Source organism: Cololabis saira, chromosome 9 (genome assembly GCF_033807715.1).
Source record: "Cololabis saira isolate AMF1-May2022 chromosome 9, fColSai1.1, whole genome shotgun sequence".
NCBI lineage: Eukaryota > Metazoa > Chordata > Actinopteri > Beloniformes > Belonidae > Cololabis > Cololabis saira.
The window spans coordinates 12,338,714-12,360,093 of NC_084595.1; the positions used below are offsets into that span (position 1 = coordinate 12,338,714).

General features: G+C 38.0%; 1 protein-coding gene across 1 annotated transcript in view; it reads right to left on the bottom strand.

Moving 5' to 3' along the window:
- Positions 1–21,380, bottom strand: part of zmat4a (zinc finger, matrin-type 4a) — a 205,545-nt gene that overhangs the window by 113,693 nt on the left and 70,472 nt on the right. The window contains exon 3 of the mRNA XM_061730506.1: positions 14,636–14,725. Coding sequence (XP_061586490.1) covers positions 14,636–14,725 — 90 coding nt within the window. The remainder of the gene's footprint in view (positions 1–14,635; positions 14,726–21,380) is intronic.

Genomic DNA, 21,380 nt, shown 5'->3' on the forward strand with positions numbered 1-21,380 from the left:
GTGGAGAATCAGCAGTCACACGCACATGACAGGGATCTCACGTGAGCATCTTTTCATAATAATCGTACGATCACGTAATTTTGATTGTGGGAAGACAAAATCTATGGAGGATTTTTTGTGCCAAAATTAAATAAATAAATACATCCTTAATTAATTAAATTGGGAATGAAATATATCATTAATTAATTAAATGTGTCATTAATTAATTAAAATTAGAATGAAATGTCATTAATTAATTAAAATACAATTCATTTTAAGTAAAAATATATATTTATTATTTCAGCATTTAATTAATTAATGACACATTTAATTAATGATTTCGTGTTGCGTGTGAATCATGAAATGTAAAACTGCATTTAATTAATTAATGACACATTTAATTAATGATTTTGTGTTGCTGAATCATGAAATGTAAATGTAAAACTGTCAGTTTCACTCGTCAAACTCAGTGGGCGGAGCTAACGCAAATCTAGTGGAATCCACTGCTTTAGTCTGAAACTGGAGGTAGAAGCCTTTCTAAACATGACAGCTGTGAGTTGAGAATCATAATCATAAATCATAAATATAATATTAGATGTACAAAGCACATCCAAACATGGGAGGAAATACTACGTAGGGCCCAGATCAGATTAAAAAAAAATTATTGCAAAAGTGATCAATTCTTTATTGAAAACACACCCATAAATCACATTCATTATAGTCTAATTTACAAAGACAGGGCTAAACAAAGGCATCAGACATACCAAGCACATACTATACAGTATGTGCTGTTAGACATGTCTATCACGTCATTGTCACGGCTGATTTCGCTACAAACTACACTTCTTTTGGGCACAGATGTGATAATTACGCAACAACAAACGTTACACTTTCTAAGACACATACCTTTGCTATAATTGCGGACGTACAGGTGTGTGTATCTGCATATTATGACCGTTTAATCCGCGCTCAATGGGCTGTTATCCCTCAACGGGCTGCTATGCGCGCTCCCGCGGCCGCAATCAGATTCTGGCAGGCAATCACTTTTTGGCACAACACCTGGTCCCTCTGCCGAGACACAACTTTTGCGGTATGCGTTCATTGTAATGTCTAAAAATGATGCGCAGTGCCGACCCAATCAGAAACGGTACAGATATTTTGGGATTGTTTTATATATATATAAAAAAAATACATGACTTCACACAATACACGCGCTGGGTGACGCCTCCGCTCCGACGTCGTTGCTACGGCAACCCGTCAGATCAGTCAATGATGTGGCCCAGTCTGAACAGAGCCAGATCCGATTTGGACACTTGCTAAAAACAGTGTGGACAGTCAGCCCTGAAAATCGGATATGAGAAGGAATCAGATATGAATCAGATTTGCCTGCAGTCTGAACGCGGCCCTAGTTTATTGGAATGTGTCCCGAAGCCCTGCAACAATCCATTATGTGGATTCGATTTGCCTTGGCTTGATGTGCAGAGGAACCAATGAGGTGTTTGGAATCCGCCCACTGAGTTTGACGAGTGAAACTGACAGTTTTACATTTACATTTCATGATTCAGCAACACGAAATCATTAATTAAATGTGTCATTAATTAATTAAATGCAGTTTTACATTTCATGATTTACACGCAACACGAAATCATTAATTAAATGTGTCATTAATTAATTAAATGCTGAAATAATAAATATATATTTTTACTTAAAATTAATTGTATTTTAATTAATTAATGACATATTTCATTCTAATTTTAATTAATTAATGACACATTTAATTAATCAATGATATATTTCATTCCCATTTTAATTAATTAATGATGTATTTATTTATTTAATTTTGGCACAAAAAATCCTCCATAAAAATCGTGATCGCGATTAAAATTCTATTAATTTTGAAGCCTTAATTATATCCCATGATCTCTTTCGTGTTGTCTTTAGTATACTAATTCAGGAAATGTCTTATTCACGAATTGTTCAGATTTGCAGGATACTGCAAATCATGTCATAGACTCAGGTCAGTGAACTATTAATGAGCTTTCCTATCCAGATTAACATAATACTGCATTTTCTGTTCCTTGAAAGTAAGGGGCTTCAAAAGACGTCAAAAGCCGCTACGAACTGAGCTCTCAAGTGATGTTGAAATGGTGCTTTAGGGCCGTATTTCTATGGTACTTTGACGAATGCAGGGCAGATTTTATTTTAAGAAAAAAACTATAAATGTATAATGTATAAATGTAAATGTATAAATTCTATAAATGTTCCAATGAAATGTCATTTTTTAAGAAAGAAAAAGACTGGAGTTCTCCAACACTGCATGCTATAGCGTTTTAGCAAACTGGAGACCGCAGCCAGACACAGACTTAGCCCAAGTTGATACATCACTGCCCCCACCCATATCCTTCACATAGCTGACACTTCAGTCATATTGCACAACCTGACCATGAAGCTGGTGTTACTTTAGAATTAGTGTCTTTTACTTTATCGAGGGCTGAAATGCAGAACCTCATATGTGAAAAATGCACTCTAAAAAATAAAAACTTGTTTTTTCAAACAGTTTTATACATGGATACCTGTTATTTCTCATTTTTGGACAAGATTACTATATGATGTGTTAATAAGGTATTACTGTTTGTGTTATGGTTTTGATAGTTCCTGTTTTATTTTGATTTTTGTTTGAGTTGTCTTGACTTCCCTGCTCCCCATCTGCCCTGATCGTCTGCACCTGTGTCTCGTTAACCCTTGTGTGTATCTGGTCTTGTTCTTCTCTTGCTCCCTGCTGATCTCTACTGTTTCCTCCCTCCGTGTTTTTCATGTCAGGGTTTTGTAGTTTTGAAGCTTTCAAGCTCTTGTTCATGCAATCCTGCTAAGCAACGCTTTTCTTTGATTTAAGTATAATAAATCACAGTTTTTGGGAACTCCTGCTGCCTGGTCTCCTGCATCTGGGTCCTACTCCACCATTTCCTAACAGTTTGAGTTGCAAAGTGGAGATTAGAAGATTTTTGCTCCATTTTTCTTGAATATTTCACAGATGGGACGTTTTGCATTTTGACCATTAATATATTCTGTTTTATTAAAAGTTCTTAAGAAGCATATGATAGTTGTGTTTCTTAGAAGGCAATGGAATATTACCTTTTTTCCCCAGTCTTCTGATTTACTTCACAGTAACAGTGTAGTTTTTGCTATTAAGTTATTTAAAGAAACCTTTCATCTATGAGCTTTGTATACAATGGAAATTACATTTAAGTGTTGGCTGGTGCAATAACAAGAAGATTTTATGACAGTAGAGTTTTCATCATAAATGTGCTCCTGGGCATCGTGTGGTCATTTTGAAGTCTCAGACTTTGCCCCTTACTTTGATCTTCCCACCTCTCATTGAATCTGAACAGTGTGTCTGTTAGAATAGATGTCTGTTTTCCAGACTTAAAACTGCCTAATATATTATTCAGTACAACAGCAAGACTGCTGTATATGATTTTACAATTGTAAAATGTGAAAGGGCACTTTATACATTTCATATGAACTTCAATCATTTCTCATGAAGATTTCATCAAACTGCCTTTGACTTAATATCTAAAGGGTTTTTCTCTTAGCACCATAGCCAACAAGAGAAGAATGTTACTCTGTGGTTCTGCATGTGAGAGAAGTTAACCACAAAAGGGCTTTTCCCCCCTGGTGCTCACTGGTAACACTGTTGATTATGTGTGCGTATGTGGTATAAGCAATGTGTGTAATCTGTGCACCAAGAGTGTAATCTGCTTGATACTGCTCTAGGAGATATCGAGGCAACGAAGCATAAGACTCCAATCATTTCTTGTTCAGTCAAGTTAGAGCAGACACCTGTGCCATCTCTAGCATACCTGGTCCATCTCTCCATCAAGACCCAAGGCAAGGCTCAAGGCCTGATTTAATCAAAACTGGCAGGCAAACCGCACGACCAGCTAACCAACTGTACAAGCCTGCACTCATGAATATGCATCACCAACACTACTGCTTCACAAAGTACTAAATTGTGCTTTGATTGAGAGATGCAAAATGTAAAAGAAAGTATTAAAAAAAAAAGAAAAAATGGTAATAGGTTAGAAATTTGAGCAGATTTTAAGAAATTCTTAACGGTAATAGGTCCGCCTGCCAGCCCACCACTGGTGATCACAGTGGAAAAGATAGTGTGTACATTGTGTAGTTTGGCAATTCTAAATTATGTATCTTTTAAATCCAGGTATATCTGTTGAGTTTTTAAAAGGACCGGTGGAACAATCAGGCAGGTACTGGCAGTAATCTTAAAGTTCTGGTTCTGCAGAAACTAAATCAACTGCTTATCCGCTGACTGTAGTAACTCTTCTTGCTCTGGTTCTCTGAATAGGTGTTCACGCATCTGCAGTAATTCTGTTTTTATGGAATAAATCTACAGTGGGAAACTCCAGTACATATGTGTGCATACTGCTGCTTAACAACTATATGAGATTGTTTACGTTGCCTCTCCATCACTAAGGAGAATTCTAGGGTTAGGTTAGCTGCTGGAATGCTGCATTTCAGTTTCACTCTTAAAGGAGCATGAGGCTCCTTTTAAGAAATGAGACTCTCTAGCGCCACCCTTCACCACGACGGCCGTCGGGGGTACTGCAGCCAACAGTGAAGCCGGCACGGGAGAACGGGGAGAACGCGCATGCAGCGTCATTTGACGTCACATCCGCAGCCCAGCGCGGGAAATTCCGGTCACAATTGCAGCACATTTTGCAGCACACAGCCTGTTCAAGGCAACAGAGAGATACACTAGAGGGCTCATTCTTTTGGGTTTGGAACGCTTCATCTGACATTATTACTAGAAAACTTAAAATGTATATGAATTATTTTAATAAATCCTGCCTCAATCCTGCCTCATGCTCCTTTAAGTTGCTTCTTGGTTCAGTTTGGTATCAGTATTTCTTACAACTCCAAATGAAAAATAAATAGATAAATAGCATAAAAAGTAACATTGCTTCAATAACTTTAAAAGTCAACTTTTACAGTTCAGTGCAACATAGTTCTCAGTTTTGACATGTTTCAAGCAGTTACTGTTTAACTCATTCAATGCAAATCTACCTACCTAATTTAACTTTAATTTTAATTTGTTGTGCTTGACAGCATATCAGAAGTGAGCAGCACATCATAAACTCCGGTGTAACGCAACACTCTCACTTTGCTTGGGTTAACCTGTGTAATCATTCAGTGACTCGTGTACACGCTGTTACTGTTATTATTACAGACAGCTCTATTATCCAACATCTGCATCTGCATCTTCAACCACATCTTCAATTTAATATAACTCACATGTATTTTTCTCCCAACTTTTTGCCTTTCTAATAACAGGAGGTTCTCAAAGTCACATAAGAGCAGTGGAGAGGAAAAAAAAAAACAGCAAATATACACAACAATCCTAGAGAGGTCTAATGTGAATGTCAGCTGTTTGTTGGTCTCTCTATCCAGTCATCACAGATGCCCAACCATTCAGCCAGATGGTCACCCTCTTTGCGTCTGGTTCTGCTGGAGGCTTTTTAGCCCTGTGAATTAGGTTTTTACTTTCCACCAAAACCTCTTGCCTGCCCACGATGGAGGATTGCACTGCAGTGAAAATTTGATGAAAGTTGTGGGTTCCTTCACATGGAACTGACTAGCATGAACAGGCATCATACCAATTTTGAATCTTAACACTGTGGGATTAAATGGAATTATAATTTAAAAAAATCTTGAAATATAACTGGACAGTATTGAACTATATGTAATTGCATTGAATTGAATGTGTTTTTTTTACAAAGTACCTTGAGATGACTTTTGTTGTGAATCGATGCGAAGCAATTGGATTTAACCGCCTTAAATTCTCAATGTCCTTACTGATCTTGTCTCCAGTATTTTGACCAAAGTATGCCAGTTATTTCTTTAAGACGTTAAGTCAACTGTGTCTGCCTAAAAGCATATACATATAAGGGACTGCTTTCATATTCAGTACTGTGACAGACCAATGCTCTCCATGGGCTTAAAAAGTGAATGACACTTTGACACTGTTACAGGAACCTAATGTTTAGGGATGACACATTTTTTCTCTCCCTCTTTTGATTGTATTATCTCATGATGTAAAAAAGTGAACTGAATCAAACTTCAAAGTCCCCTTACATTCAATTCTCTGTTGTATGTAATTTGAATGCAAGGCCATGTATTGTTCCCAAGGATGCTGTAAGTAGATAATAGACTCTATATCAGGTATCAATGGGGAATTATCAAGACCCATAGGGAAGGTAGTACTGCTAACACATTTCCCTTACAAAAACAACAAGAGGATATATGGGTGTATTTTCGTGTTTACCCTCAGACCCTTACACTACAGCTAACCTAATGTGATAGTGTGTTAGAAGGGGAAACCTGGCTGAAATGTCTTCAATGAGAATGACTAAAACATGATTAAACATTGGTACCACTCATTTAATAAAATTAATTTTGTCTCTGTATTACTTCGTAAATTGGTGCCATTGGTAAAAACTGTCATCTTTCAAACTTTGCCTTTTCTCCTCCTTTGTTGACTAAATGAGTTTCTCTTTTTCTAGAATTCAGGAAAGGTCATGGGGATCAACACAGCTTTAAGTGCAGTGCATGCACAATGCATGTAAAAGAGATCAATTGTCTGTTATCCAAAATCAAATCAAATGTCAAAACATTTTCGCAATGTCAAGAAAATGTTTTGTTGCAACATGGAATTCTCATTCATCCGTCCATATCAGCAACTATCCACATCTGTCCAAAGCTGGGATGTTAACACTGATCCGAAAGCATAGAAAGCATCTGCAAGCACTGAGCTGGCCTCTTAAAACTGCCTCCTCCATCCTGTTTTGTTTTTATTCATTGTCTCTCAGGCTGTACTAATCTCCTTCAGTGGATCCAATCTGGATATAACCCAAGAAAACCGTAAATCTATCATCTCTTATCTTATCAGATTGATAAAAATAAGACAATAAACCAGAACAACATGCTCCAATGTGCCAATGTTCAAGTCCTCAAAGCAAGAACATACTACTTGACTAGAACCCCTCCCCCCTGCACATGAGAGCAGGTTATCACAGCAACTAGCATGACCAGCAGCGTGTACAGTTGTCAGATGCCATCAGCTCAACTGGCTCCAGACGGCGGGCCATGCCAGGCCATACGCACTCCCACAGTGTCTGGAGGCGGTGCTGCTGAATGTATTTTTAGACAGTGCCACCTTATACACACAGCCTGGTCGCATCACATCTGTGCAGTTTAAGTGTAGCCCTCTTCCATCAAGGCAATGTGCCCTTTTATCAAGGGCCTAAGGTCAGACTAGAGAGCCAGCTTTGATTTATTGTGACACGTGTGAGAGTACTTTGGGTTGGTTAAAACACTATGTTGATTCTGATAAAACCAAAGCCGAGTAAGGTTCAACATTTTAAACCAGTTCTCAGCCAATATTTTAAATGACTTTAGTTTTTTTTCTTTGTATCGACATTCCTGGGTTTCAATCCTCCAAGACTATTGACACAAGTTATAATGATATATCAGAAATGATCTTTTGTGCCGCGTCTCTGGATATGTATTATAATAATCTAAAGATCTGTCAGTCGTTATGCAACTCCCATAGGGATTTTTTTGAATTTGGATCTTGAAGAATGTTGAAAAAAAAAGCCTTCCAGCAACCAATGTCATTGAGATAAACCCATAATGCTCCTCCCCTTGTCTCGCCATAGTACTATGTACTGTGAGCACAGAACAGGTTTCACTCACTACATTCACTCACTGCATGCAGAGCTAAATGTGAGATGTGTAAGATGTGTGTCACTGTTTGTTTAAACTCTTCCAGTGGCAGTAAACAAAGTCCTGTGCTCCCTTGTCCAACAAGGTTGGACAATATGTTAATATGTGCATATATACTGTATATACTGTATGTATGTATGTATGTATGTATGTATGTATGTATGTATATATATATATATATATATATATATATATATATATATATATATATGTATATGTATGTATATATTTTTGAATCGCATATTAATCACACATTTATTCACACATGTTTTGCTGTTCTAAATTATCTTATGGTAATGTTTTTAATACTGTTAACAACATGGGAAAGGGCAAATATGCTCGCTTTATGCCAATTCTTTTTCAACTTTCCACAAAAAAAAAGGTTTTGACCTGAATGTAACATTCCTTCATAAATACAAACACAGTGTAGTCCCCAACTTTACACTTGTAAAGACTAACTTAAGAATTCTTGTTTTTTTTAATCAGCTCAATGTAAAACAATGAACCGTATGCATCATAAACATTGTACAAGAAGTGCATTGGTCAGTTAAATTTTCCATGTAAATATGTCTAACCTCATATGGAGGGAAATAAATCTCCTAAGTGGGATCAAAACAGAGTGATACAAAAAATTAATTTCAAACAAATAAAGTGCACATGTAACAGCAGGGAGTGTAACTGCTTTTGACGAGGGGGGGTGCGCTCTCTGCATCGGTTGTGTGTTTGGTTGCAAGTGGCATTTGAGACTCCTGGCGTTATTCCTGGCGATAATACAAATACAAATATATATATATATATATATATATATATATATATAACAGCTAAAGGCTTGAACACATCAGTGGGTGTGGTAAACATCTTTGTGAGTCTACTACATGCAAGGTATTGATCAGGCAGGGGGCCCATGGCACAATACTGTATGTAGGAAGCTGCTGCTCACAAACAAAACACTACTGCACACTGTACATAATACTGGATGCACCGTTCTAATGTATGGTGAAAAAAGGGCACAGCTTACCACCTTTAAAACACCATCCCAGCTGTGAAGCATGTGGAGGGATCATCGGGATTTAGGCGTATTACTGCATCAGGACCTGCAGCACTTGCTATCGGGGAGGGGAAAATTTCATGTCTGTTAAAAAACCCCACAGGATGTCGCTCTCCTGCAGCTGAAGTGTTACGGTTTCGAACCTACCACCGGATATTTCCCCCTCTACGTTTTGAAAAATACCATCATTTACACAAACCCGCATAAATACGCTGTTAAGGTGCTATGAGCAGCCAAACCTACAGGTGGCAGTGTAACGAGAAGCATAGAGTCATGCTAGCCAATCGGAATCCTGAAAAAAAACATCAACAAATGAGACGTGACCAAACAAATTGTAAACACAGTACACACATGATGCTGGTGACGTTTCTGTCGCATAATTTGACGTTCTGTTTCCCTCTGTTTACAAGCAAACGTGAAGTCTGAGTTTTTGCAAATCTCCACTTTGGCCGGAGTTTTCAGGAATGATTGCTTTTGGTGACTTTGAGCTTTGTTTTCGTTTAAACAAACGGCCAAAACGCATGAAAACACCACCGTTTTTGCTACGTTCAGCTACGTTCACACCAAATTGAAGTCTGGCTCAAAGCTTGCAGAGTATTCATATGAGCTTTCATTAATTACAAATTTTCGGGGTGAGAGTCATTTATCACAGCTCCAACATCCATAAACAACTCTCTCTTGAAATCTCTGTGCATGTCTTTAGCGGAGCTACTTATCCTCTGAATCCTGAATATTGTTCACTTGTAAACAGATCTGGATTAAAGCGTCTGCTAAATGAGGAATATTTAAATAAAAGTTACGTCTCTTAATATGGTGCAAACCTATCCCTAGGCATGAAAAAATACTGTACAATGGATCAATTCAGTATTTGTAATGTAACCCCTGCAATACAACATAGCCTCAATTTGGACCAAAATAAATGTCATCTAATGGGATTAAATTCCGCCAATACACCAATATAAATAACAGGGAATTTAATCCCATTAGAAGACATTTATTTTGGACCTCAATTAATTTGTCATCAACAATTTGTCAAACTATTCGAAGTGAAATTATATAAAATACAACAAAATATCCACAAGAAATACTATACTAAGAGTAGCACAAAGTTGTTGTTTTTTTAGCATTAGCTCTAACATTAAACCTTGTCAATTACTATACAACTATGAAAAAGTATAACTATATTAACTATTTTATAGATTATCTCTGGGCACAAAGTAACAAAGTGACTTTTATTTACGTGTGGTAAATAAAGTAGCCAGGAGGAGTGGATGGACGCCCTGTCCCTGTCACCCTGCTTGCTCGGTGACGCTGCAGTGCCGCATAAAGGCTACAGCAAACAAGTGGACCCATGTAGAAGCCAATTACCCTGCTGCCCCTGTTGACACAGCCATAACAAAGGAGACACTGATTCTGTCTGACAGCCATACATGAAATGCTAACAGCTTGGATACTGAGAGCAGACACAATAATGCACGCAGAAGAAAAAAATACTAACAAAACTGTTCTAGTTCAAGCATTTGACAAGTTCTGAAAAATGGAAGTAATGAGAACAACTAAAACCATTCATAAATGTAGGGCATTTTCAAAGATGGTCCATTTATTTAACAATGTTTAGAAAGAAAGATTACACCTTTTCAACGTATTTCACTGTATTTACCTGACACTTAACTTATTTCAGCTGGTGCTAAATATTATTTATTAACTGTATTTAGGTTAGGAGTTACAAGGGAGGATCTGTGTCCAATGCACTGACCATCCGGCAGTTCCAGTGTCATTTGTACACATGCACTTTTGGAGTCACACACATTTTTGTGTACCATGTAGTCAAATGTTACATAACTTATAGGGCAAATTTTGTTGTCTCCAATTATGGCCTGGGCAGGAGGTAGTAGAAAATACAATGGTGGAGCTTGCAGATCAAAAACAGTTCTGATTGGTCGAGCAGTCCCATAGCTTTATGTCCACCTTTCCTTCTCAGTTGTCTCACGTTCAGTATTCACTAAAGCTTGTAAATGTTTTAACTTGAGGTTGTACTTCATGAATAGTTATTACAGCTTGTCAACATAACGTTCAAACTCAACCATTCATGTCATTTCCAGCTGGAGTGACACAGCATGTACCACAAGCTGCAACGGAAGAGACAGCTGGATGAAAGAATGAGGATAATAATCTGCTGTCATGAGTTTATAAAAATAAAAGACAATAAAAACAAATTGCAGTAAGAACTAAAATGCTCGGATTGCTTCACAGCAGGAATGTGCCAAGGGAAAAAAAGGAATACTGTACCCCAACAATCTGGTAAAATGCTTGACTGAACAGATTTTTGGTTAATGCAGCTCACGTTCTTGTTTTTCTGTGTGCAGGTAAATTTGACAGCAATCCTGGTACTCTCGCCAGTATTTCAGCTTTAGGGCTGCTGTGTCGCAGAAGTCTGTTCTGGTCCAACTCTGAGGTGCAGAGGTTCATAAACCTGGTGGCTGAGGAGATAATTCAAAGGGATCTAAGGAACGAAAAGATCTACCAGTAGCTACCAGGCCAACAGTCTAGAAGCCATTAACCTGTTAGCCCAGGTACTGTAGCAGCCTTCACCCTGGGACACAGTTTGATGCCTGCTGCACAGCTGAGCCTGGCTTTTGGACTCTTCCAGGTCAACTCACATTTAGTTGTTACAGTATGATGTACAATTTGGACAGAAAAACACATTATCTTTTAAAAAAAGAACAACTATATACACATTTTTATCTTTAATCACAGATCAGAACTCAGCTATCAACTGCACCCATCCAGCATTCAAACGACCATGGCCCTAATGATGCAAAAAGATGGTTGTATTAAATCATTTTGCCTGATAAGGTACATAAAATCACCTATTTTCTATGCTCACTTGATCATGTTCTGGGCAATAAATAATATGTAATGGTTAGGTCCGTCAATAAAAATCAAACAACTCTGACCGTACCTTAAGAGATGGATGAAATGAAAGTGAATTATGTCGTGATTCAACGTCCATAAACATGAAACGTTACAATCAATGTTGACAGCAACTTGATTTACTTGTGCTAAATTTGGAGGAAGCTTTTATCTTTCAACAAATCACAGAAAACAATTCTCAATATATGTGGTGATTGGTCGTAAAGACGGATGTCGATATTACAGTGTACGATCATGTACCTGTATCATGCAGTAAAAGTGTAACTTACACCGGTTACCGGATGTACTTTAACAAAAAGCACGTCAGAAATTGTAAGACTCCTGTATGTCACTGCAAAACAAAGCCTCTTATTAACAAAAAGTAAAAAGACCTGTAAGAATAAAGAGGAAGAGACATGTGATGTAGAGTGAAGGCGGGAAATTGAAGCAATGATACGAAACTGGAAATGACAACAAACATTAACGGAAAAATAAGAAGAAAAGAAGATGGAAGCATGAATAAATCCCAACAAAGGGGCAACGCTGGGGCTACAAGCAGAAAGGAAGAGAAAAGGTGGAAAATAAGGATGAAAAAAAAGAAAAACATAAGTAATGAAACAGAAAATGGTGTTGGAAGGAGTAAAGATGGGACTAAAGTCCAATACGAGAAAAATATGGTAATATTAAAAAAATCCATGATAAAAGGTTTCAAACTAATAAGGAAAGGAACATAAAAAAGTAAAGGGGGAACTAACGGGGAAGGAAAAATGGTGCAGAGAGCCGAAAGTAAAAACGAGCCAAGGAAAGATAAGAATAGAGAAGAAACAGGATAAAAGTTAGTGACAAATGGAAATATGGAAAAAAAAAAACAGTATGAAAATATAATGATGAAAGGTAAAGGAGAAGAAAGCAGAAGAAATGAAAAGCTAGTTATGATAGAGATAATAAAAAGGAAAAAAATTAAGATATGGAGAATAAATGAAATGTAAAATGTTTTTAAACGCGTAGAAAACTATACATGTATCAATTTGAAAAAAACACGGTCCTAAATTGTTGGGAAACCAAAACCTGATGGAACAGATGGAATGAGAGGAAAGAAAAGGACGGGAAAAGGACGGGAAAAGTAAAAAGAAAATACCATGAGAGGACACGGAGGGAGAGGCAAGATACATTACGGAACAAAAGACGATGCATTTAAAAAAGGACACAATAAAAAACAGGACTGGAATGATAAACAAACAGAAAATAAATATTTAGAGGACACAAGAAGAGAAAGGAAGAAATAGCAAGGTAAAAGAAAGAGTGTAAGAGAAAACAGAAATGGGAAGAGTGATTGGAGATGTGTGACAGCAGAAATAAAAGGCAGATGAGATGAGGAAAAAGATATATAACAGGCAGGCAGATGGAAACAGCCAAACAGAAACAGAACAGCAGAGCGGATGATGAGCAGAGACAGCCCAACGAAGCACCGGTGCCCCTTCATTTATCTTCGTCTCATTTAAAAGGGAAGACTTCCGCAGGTAGCTGGGAGACTCCTGATCATTTCAGCAGACTTCAGTGTCTTCACTCAAGTCTCTCCACTGCAGCCTCTTCATCAAAGCCACACCTTGAACTCCACTCGAAACACACTTGGATTAGAAATGTCCCTTTCACTTTGTCGCTAGCGTGAAATCTCAACATCATGATCCGTGAGTGGGAAGTGAGATGTGAAAAACATCTTTTCGAGTTTTTGCAACAGATGCTCCGAGCTGTGAGCCGACGTCGATCGAGCGAGGAAGACAGGCCAGGTAATTGTGTCTGGTAAACACGTTGTGTACCTGGAATATACTTGATGTGGAGGGTTGGAGGGTGGGATCCTTCACAAACCTGCCTTGTCTTTAGTAAGGTTGGCATAATCTGTGCCATCACCGTCACATTGTTCACTGGTCTAGAAATGAGGCACTACTGTCTATGACTATGTTTACATGCAGTCAATAACCCTTTTCTAACCGGAATATTAGCAATAACCCGGTTGCACACGGCCATGTAAACACCAATAACCCCTTTGAATAACCGGAATTTGCTCATATTCGGGTTTTTAGAAACCCGAAATGACCCCTGGATTACTCCTTTTCTAACCCGAATATTTGGTCATGTAAACGCCAAACGGGATATTCCCATCAATAGGAACATGAATTTGTTTTCTGCGCATGCTCTTTTCGCAAAGAATCTTGGTCTTTTGAGTAAATACAGGAAATACTTATAAACATGGCGAAACGCAAGACCAGGAGGAGACTAATCACGTCATAAATTTAATCAAAAATATGAACATTTTGGCATTTGTAGACGTAGAATGTACCGCGATAGCGAGATTTACAAAAAGGTGAGCGAAAAGTTGCGCAAAGCAGGATTTGTACGAACGCCAGACCAGATACAGCACCGCTGGAAGACGCTGAAAAAGGTGACTTCTACTGGGCTGTTCATTATCTGCCGTGCTGCTGTTATTGTTGTTGTTGTTTTGGATACAGGAAGAAGAAGCGGAAATGACAGGAATTGCGTCATGACGTTCTCCGTGCGTCGCTGGTTTGATCCAGATATCCCAGATGATTAATTACCATGTATACAGGGATAACCCTGTTTGCTCACGCATGGAAACAGATCATTCCGAATGTTTCAGTAACCGGAATATTGACCCGACTTAACCCGAATTTTGACTACATGTAAAAACGTAGTCTCTGTGTCAGCTCTTGTCTTGCACAGGGGGGAGGGGCGGGGTCACACAGGGGTCGTCAATCAAAGCGGGAAACCCATTAACAATAAAGATTTCCGTAAACCATGACCTGATCTATGTGCTTTTCCGAGCAATTACAGAGACTGTCAGGAAACACAGATGAAAAGGATTCACAGAGGACTCACATTGTCTGTTCTGAGCTTCTTGGCTGGGCAGCCTCCATCCACAGGATGTAGCATGTAATACAGCCGCACTTTGTTGGCATGTTTCCGACTCTGGAGGAGAGAAACAGTGAACATATTTTAACACTAGTGTAGTAGAATCGATGACAACTTTCAACCACGCATTCACAGTTTTGTTCATAACAGCTGGTTTTAGGGCGTCTGACCCACTGTTTGCAGAGTTAGCCTCTTTAGCTGTCACTTTTTGGGCTTAGCGTTCCCTTTCATGGTTCAGCAAATGCAGTGTGGCGTGAAGTTGGGTTAAAATAAGCTCATAGAGGTCGGTTCTGTGATACACAGTAGCTGCAAATGTGAATACACCACCGAGTTAGACATTTTCTGAACTGTAAGGCCCCAAACAAGAGTCAGGGTTGTGTTTCTGAGCTTGTAGCTACTTCAGACACTTAAACAAATATTCTCAACTGCATAAAAGTGTTTTGTTTTTTTATAGTCTCCTCAGGTTTTCAACTGTCAGTCAACCAGTTTCTTAATTAAGAAGCTCAATGCCACACAGTGCAAACACTAGTGCTTAAATAATCTTGTCATGGCCTCCTTCACTTCATTTTCTGTATTTGATATTATACAGAACCATTCATTGCACGCGTGCCTGCTTAACTCAGTCACCACTGAGCTAAAATGTAGCTTAAACAAACAAAAAAGACTAACACAATTTCCTTTGGCATTAATTAAATGTCGCTGGCATGCTTTCATCAGACCATTACAGAGAATCTAAAATGTATCATTTTAAAATGCACATGCATTTGAAAGATGTAGTGTCTGAGTACTTTTATGATAACAATGGATCAGTTGTCAGTATGAAATGAAACACTGTGAAAGACAAACATTTGAATTTTCCTCTCATCCTGCAGCTCATTGTTTAGCTGTCAAGTCTTGAATCTTATTGTTTTGGTGCTGTCTAACATACAGCTGTAAGCAATTTCTACAAAAACCCACAGCACAGCTGTATTTGCTCGGCGTGAACCAGCTGCAGAGTGAAAGCAGCTGGTGAACGTGATGAACCCATCACTGCTCAAGGCACACGTGAGGCCCTGGACTGACCTTATAGCTGCTTCGCCTGGAAATCCCAAACCAGCATTTATGTAAAAACAAAGACTCTAATGAGGAAAGGAAGATAACCTTTAACATTATCATATACATACAAACATACTGTAGATAACTAATGACAATCAATCTTTAGTTTGATTTCAGAGTTTAACTGCATCATAAATGAAAGCTTGAAATGTTGGTTGTAGCAAAAGTTAAAGTGCAAAGAAAATGTGAACTTGATTGAGACAAATCATTATATAGTGTTCACAGAAATAATAATGCTCAGTCAAGGAGTGGGTCCTGTGCAAATGTGTCTTTCACTTAAACACCTTCTGTTTGTGGCAGCACGAGGGCATTACAGACTAACAGACATCACTTCACAGAATGAACTTACCATCTAAATACGATTGTATTGAATACTACGTTTTGTTTTGATTTCACCCGTGTTCTACTTTAGCTGGTCGTCCTACATACAGAAAACTCAACGGCTTCAACATCTTCATTTTGAACACCGGTCAAAACAAATTTGAATTTGAAAATATATGATTGGCTCTCACAGCTGTTAAAAGTATGCTGGGTAAAAGCATACTGCTCATCAACCTTTCAGGGCCTCCATGCATGTAATCCATTTCAAAATGACAAACATTTTTACAAAGAAAAGGAAAAAAAGGCTTGTTAGATAAACTTGAATGATGTTTGAAAATGATTATTCTGTTATTTCAAAAATACGAATAGTTACATAACAAAATGTTAACGTAACAAGTGCACTATCCTGTTTAAGGGAAGGCCCCAGTAGTTAATACGTGGCACAATTATCACTTGGGCTAAGTTCAGAAGACCCAGGTCGACTCGGGAGTGGAGAAGAAGACACTGAATGCAGCTCTGAATTCAGTACACCACAATTTATATAAATGTGAAGTATAGACAATAGATTTTGGCAGTGATAAATAGAATACAAATACAAATGGCCATTCATAACAAACAATATATACAGTTCATTTCATCACTTCTCATTAAATGTTGCAGCGCCTCGTTCCACAATTGTCCATGAAGGGAAAGTTCATATGAACAAAATAAGAATGATCTATTTTCAGTCCAGACTCCCCCGACCCTGAATAGGATGAAGCCGGTGTACAGACCTTTAGTATCATTTGGATATGTTTTTAATCATTTTTGACATACCAAATGCTTTCATCATAAAGTAGAAAGTGGAACTAATGTTAAACGTCCCGATAAACATTAAAAATGATGCAAAACAACATGACCTGGGGACTCGGTGATAGATTACTTATACGTTGCCATCAATCACACTGAACAACAAGTTTAAAAGCTTCAGGTGCAGGCCATGTTTTAATAATCCAATACATTGAATTCCATTAATTCTGAAGCGTTTCCAGATGTCAATTGAGAGAGTTTTTCTTATTAATTTTGTAATTTGTGCAGAACTAAAAAACATAGGTTTGTGATGGTCTTCTGGAGTAGGGGTGGGCGGTACACCGGTGTCATAGTCATCACCGGTGTGACACTGGTGACATGGATTTTGCAATACCGTCAATACCGTAATAAATCAATTATAAAATAATAAGCCTAAATAAGGCATTAAAAACGTCGGTGATATGCAAGGTTTGCTGCCGTGTTGTGACAGCAAGAGGTGGAAACACAAGCAACCTGTTTCATCACTTAAAAAACACGCACGCCCGTGAATATGAAGAGGCAACCCGGGCCAAAACGAGCGCAAGTGGGACCTGCCGCTGCTGCTGGGACCGCTGCTCCGCTGGTGCTGCTGAGCAGCACCAGCGGAGCAGCGGTCCCAAGACTACACAGCTTTCAATGCAGGCATCGTTTAGGCTACTGCTGCTACACCTTACGACAAGAGTAGTAAGAAATGACAGGGCTTAAAGTATTCCGGCACCGTGCCGGATCTCCGGCGTACGGACTTTTTTTTCTCGGCGTGCGAGTTTGACTGCTTAAAAAAAAAAAAAAAAAAAAAAAAAGGTTTGAGAGAGAAAAAAAAGTTTGAGTCAACCGAGTTCGTCTACCAATGGAATAAGAGGAAAGCAACTCTGGCGCTCAACCAAACTAACACTAGCCAATCAGAAGTAGAGCGGGGCGGGTCTTTGACGGCAGCGGAGCGCAGAGCGCTGTTTCAACCTGCTGGAATACCAGTCACCGACTTCAAGATGGAGAAAAAATTAATGAATGTCTGTTTTATCTTTTTGCCCAGAAGAAAAAAAGAGTGACAAAAAAATACCCATAACCATGTTCTTCTCTCGAAAAAACACACCTGTACCGCGGGCTTTAGAAGAAAAAGACGCTGCAGCGCGAGTCGGGATGGAGCGGCATCAGAACAGCAGTGAGATACGTGCGAGGCGGTGCTGATCTCCGCAATTTGAAGCTTTGTATAATAATTGTAAAAAAAAAAAAGGGTTGCTACTATGTGAATATCACTTATCACGGGTTCTTTTTGGAACGTAACCCTCTCGAAAAACAAGGGATTACTGTATATGAATACTCGTGGCATAAACCTGTCAAGTTTTGGATTTAAAATTAAGGGAAATTTTCCACCACCCGCTGTCCAACCAGCCCCACCGAGGTCCAGTATTACATTTTAAGACAGGTTTACAAAATATTTAAAATATAATATAATAAAAATAAATATAATATAATATATATATATATAAAAATAAATAAATAAATAAATAAATAAATAAATAAATGGACAGGACAGGCTACTCCTCCCAAAATGTACCAAAAAATACCGTGATATTATACCGTCACCGTTCAAAAGATGAAAAATACCGTGATATCAATTTTAGGTCATATCGCCCACCCCTATTCTGGAGCATCATGTTAAAGATTTTAAAATGTTCTCGAGTTAAAAAGATTGGCAATCCAATGTGATTGTTACATTTTTTGATGAATGCTGTGTGACTGAATTATATTTTAGAATTCATTGAGTGTTAGGATGTAAGTTTTAAAGTTTTAAAGTGTTTTTCTATATGCCAGAGTTTGGTATGTAAAAAAGAAGAACACTCATACAGATGTTTTGTTTATATATACACCAAACAAAGCAAGTGAAGACACTGATTCATGCTGCCATACCAGACAGCTTAAAAGTCACTTCCAACTTTCCACGATGAAGAACAGCAGCCTCTCTGTTGGTGCTCTGCCTTGACGTTCCATTAGTGGTACTAGGTAAGTCCCTGTGAATCTCTTTGTAAATAGATTCTCAATATAATTTCCAAAACACTCATACTGTATATATATTAGGGCTGTTCGATTTTGCCCAAAAATAAAATCGCGATTTTTTTCTCTCAAAATCCGATTTTCGATTACGATTATTTTGTGAATTGACAAAAGGAAAAGAAATGATTTCAAATATGCTGTTTTTTTATTGAACATTTGCCCCATTGGGCTTTAAGTGCAAACCATGCTCTTATTAAACCAAAAATGAATGAATAAAGTGCAAAACTCTGTAAAATAAGTTGAAAAAAAGTTTTAAAAAATATAATAAAATATAGTTTTATCTCTGAAAAAAAAAATCAGCAAATCAGCACTTGCAAACATACAGTAAGTTATATTTCCAATTAAATAAAACAAGACATTTTCAAATTAAACTAAACTGGGTCTTTGCATGCTAAATAATAATGCAACCCATGAAGGAGGTAGAGGTGTGTAATGTCAGTCATTACATTAGCTTGTATTGAGAGGTATTTCCATCAATCATTAATATGGTATCAATCATTAATATGTGTGCAGACAAGGTAAAAAAAAAAAAAAAGTGAAAAATCGATTTTACGATGTTCACGTTTTAACATCGTTCTAATTACATAATCGCGATTACGATTTAAAAACGATTAATCGAACAGCCCTAATATATATATATATATATATATATATATATATATATATATATATATATATATATATATATAGGATATATATTTAGGATACATGATATACTGTATTCATATATCCTCCTTTATCAAAAGCAAAGCAAGCCCACAACAACTAACTGCCAAGCATTTTTCTTCTTGTTCAGTCTTTGTGATAGTGGAAGCAGGGGCAACACAGCATGGTTCTATAGGGTATAAATGATTTAGCCAATCACCACCAGATCTTGGTAATACTGTGCTGAGAATAGACCTTTTAGTCGTTGCAAATTCATTACCTGCTAACATGTGTTTTTAGCGCTAAAAGGCCATCCATGAGATATAGCTGTGGGTTGAATGAATGGGTTCTAAAACAGCAAACCGTGCTGGAGTTGATTTACTGTATTTCCAATGCCCGTTTAAACGGCCCCATTGAAATTAGACAAAGGTCATTAGAAATGATAAAATACACCCTGCCCAATCCTGATACTGGACTTATCGGATGATTAGAGATCAGCTCATGAGGGTGAAGCAGGAGTTATCGACCCTTCAGTATCTAATAGCACAACCATAACAGGGAAAGATGTGGGTTGGGAGAGCCGCTTTGTTGAGTGTCGGGTGCGATGCTTACTGCAGATCAAAACGTGATTGAGAGGAATATGGACAGAAAAGGTTCCATCATGTTGACACTAAATTTTCTGATGGTGCCACAGATCGTTGTGTCACAATAAATTATCCAGAGAAGAACGTGTTGACGTTTGCCAGCTGCCTGGTTCCATCAGGCAGAGATCGCCACAAGCTTCCTTTAACAAGAAAATAACAGACTATCTAATCCTGCCTAGCATTGGGCATAAGGGATGGATCATCCTGAATGCCTCTGCTTTAGGACCAGAAAAAGATTCATCTTAAAAGGCAGTAAAATATCTGTAGCTTTCTTCTGCACTGTGGTTGAAATCTGTCTGAATAACTCATTTTCCTTTTTTTCCTGAATAGAAAGGTTGAATTTGCATGAAAATGGAAAATTGTGACAATTGTGACACTTATCTCAAATGAGCATAAACAAAGGACAGACTTTTTATTATATAAAAGCCACCAGCCACCAGTCAGTGCAATTTAGGGGTGGGAAAGGGGTTCTTTTCATATTTTATTATTCTTTGAAAAAATGTTCTGCAGCAGTAGAGAGGGTTTCAAAGTCCTTTTGAGAAGATGAGAAGAAAACAGCGTGCAACGTGAATCCAGTTTTGTCACTGACTTGAATAGGCAGAAAACTGAATTTGTGTTTTATATTGTGGCAAATGTTAAAGGAAATAGAACTTGGTCTATGTAACCGGCATTAATGAGGGGGCTAATGCTTCCACACATTGAAGCCACAGCAACAAGCCAATTAGGAGAGTTTAACAGTCGCCTGTGCCAGTAGTCTCTACTGAGGCTAGTGCTTTGAATCATGCTGGAATCTTTGTTAGGGATGTTTAACGGTCAGTTCTTTTTCTCACAAGCACAGATTTAGGATTCCCAAGGGAGAACTGCAAATGCATATGTTGCTTCAATTGATGCTTCACAATGAGAAACCACATGCTCTAAATGTTCCTAGTCATTTACCTAGGGGTTGTAAGTCTGTTATTACTTGTTATGACTTCCATAAATAAGGCTATTTGCTCTTCTTTGCTTCCCACTGCTACACTGGAAGTGTGGGGATAGAGACCACACTCTGAGCATGAGGAGCTTTTGGAAGCTTTCAGTTTATAAGTGCTCCAATTGGATAATGAAAGTGTTTTAAGCGCACTGATACC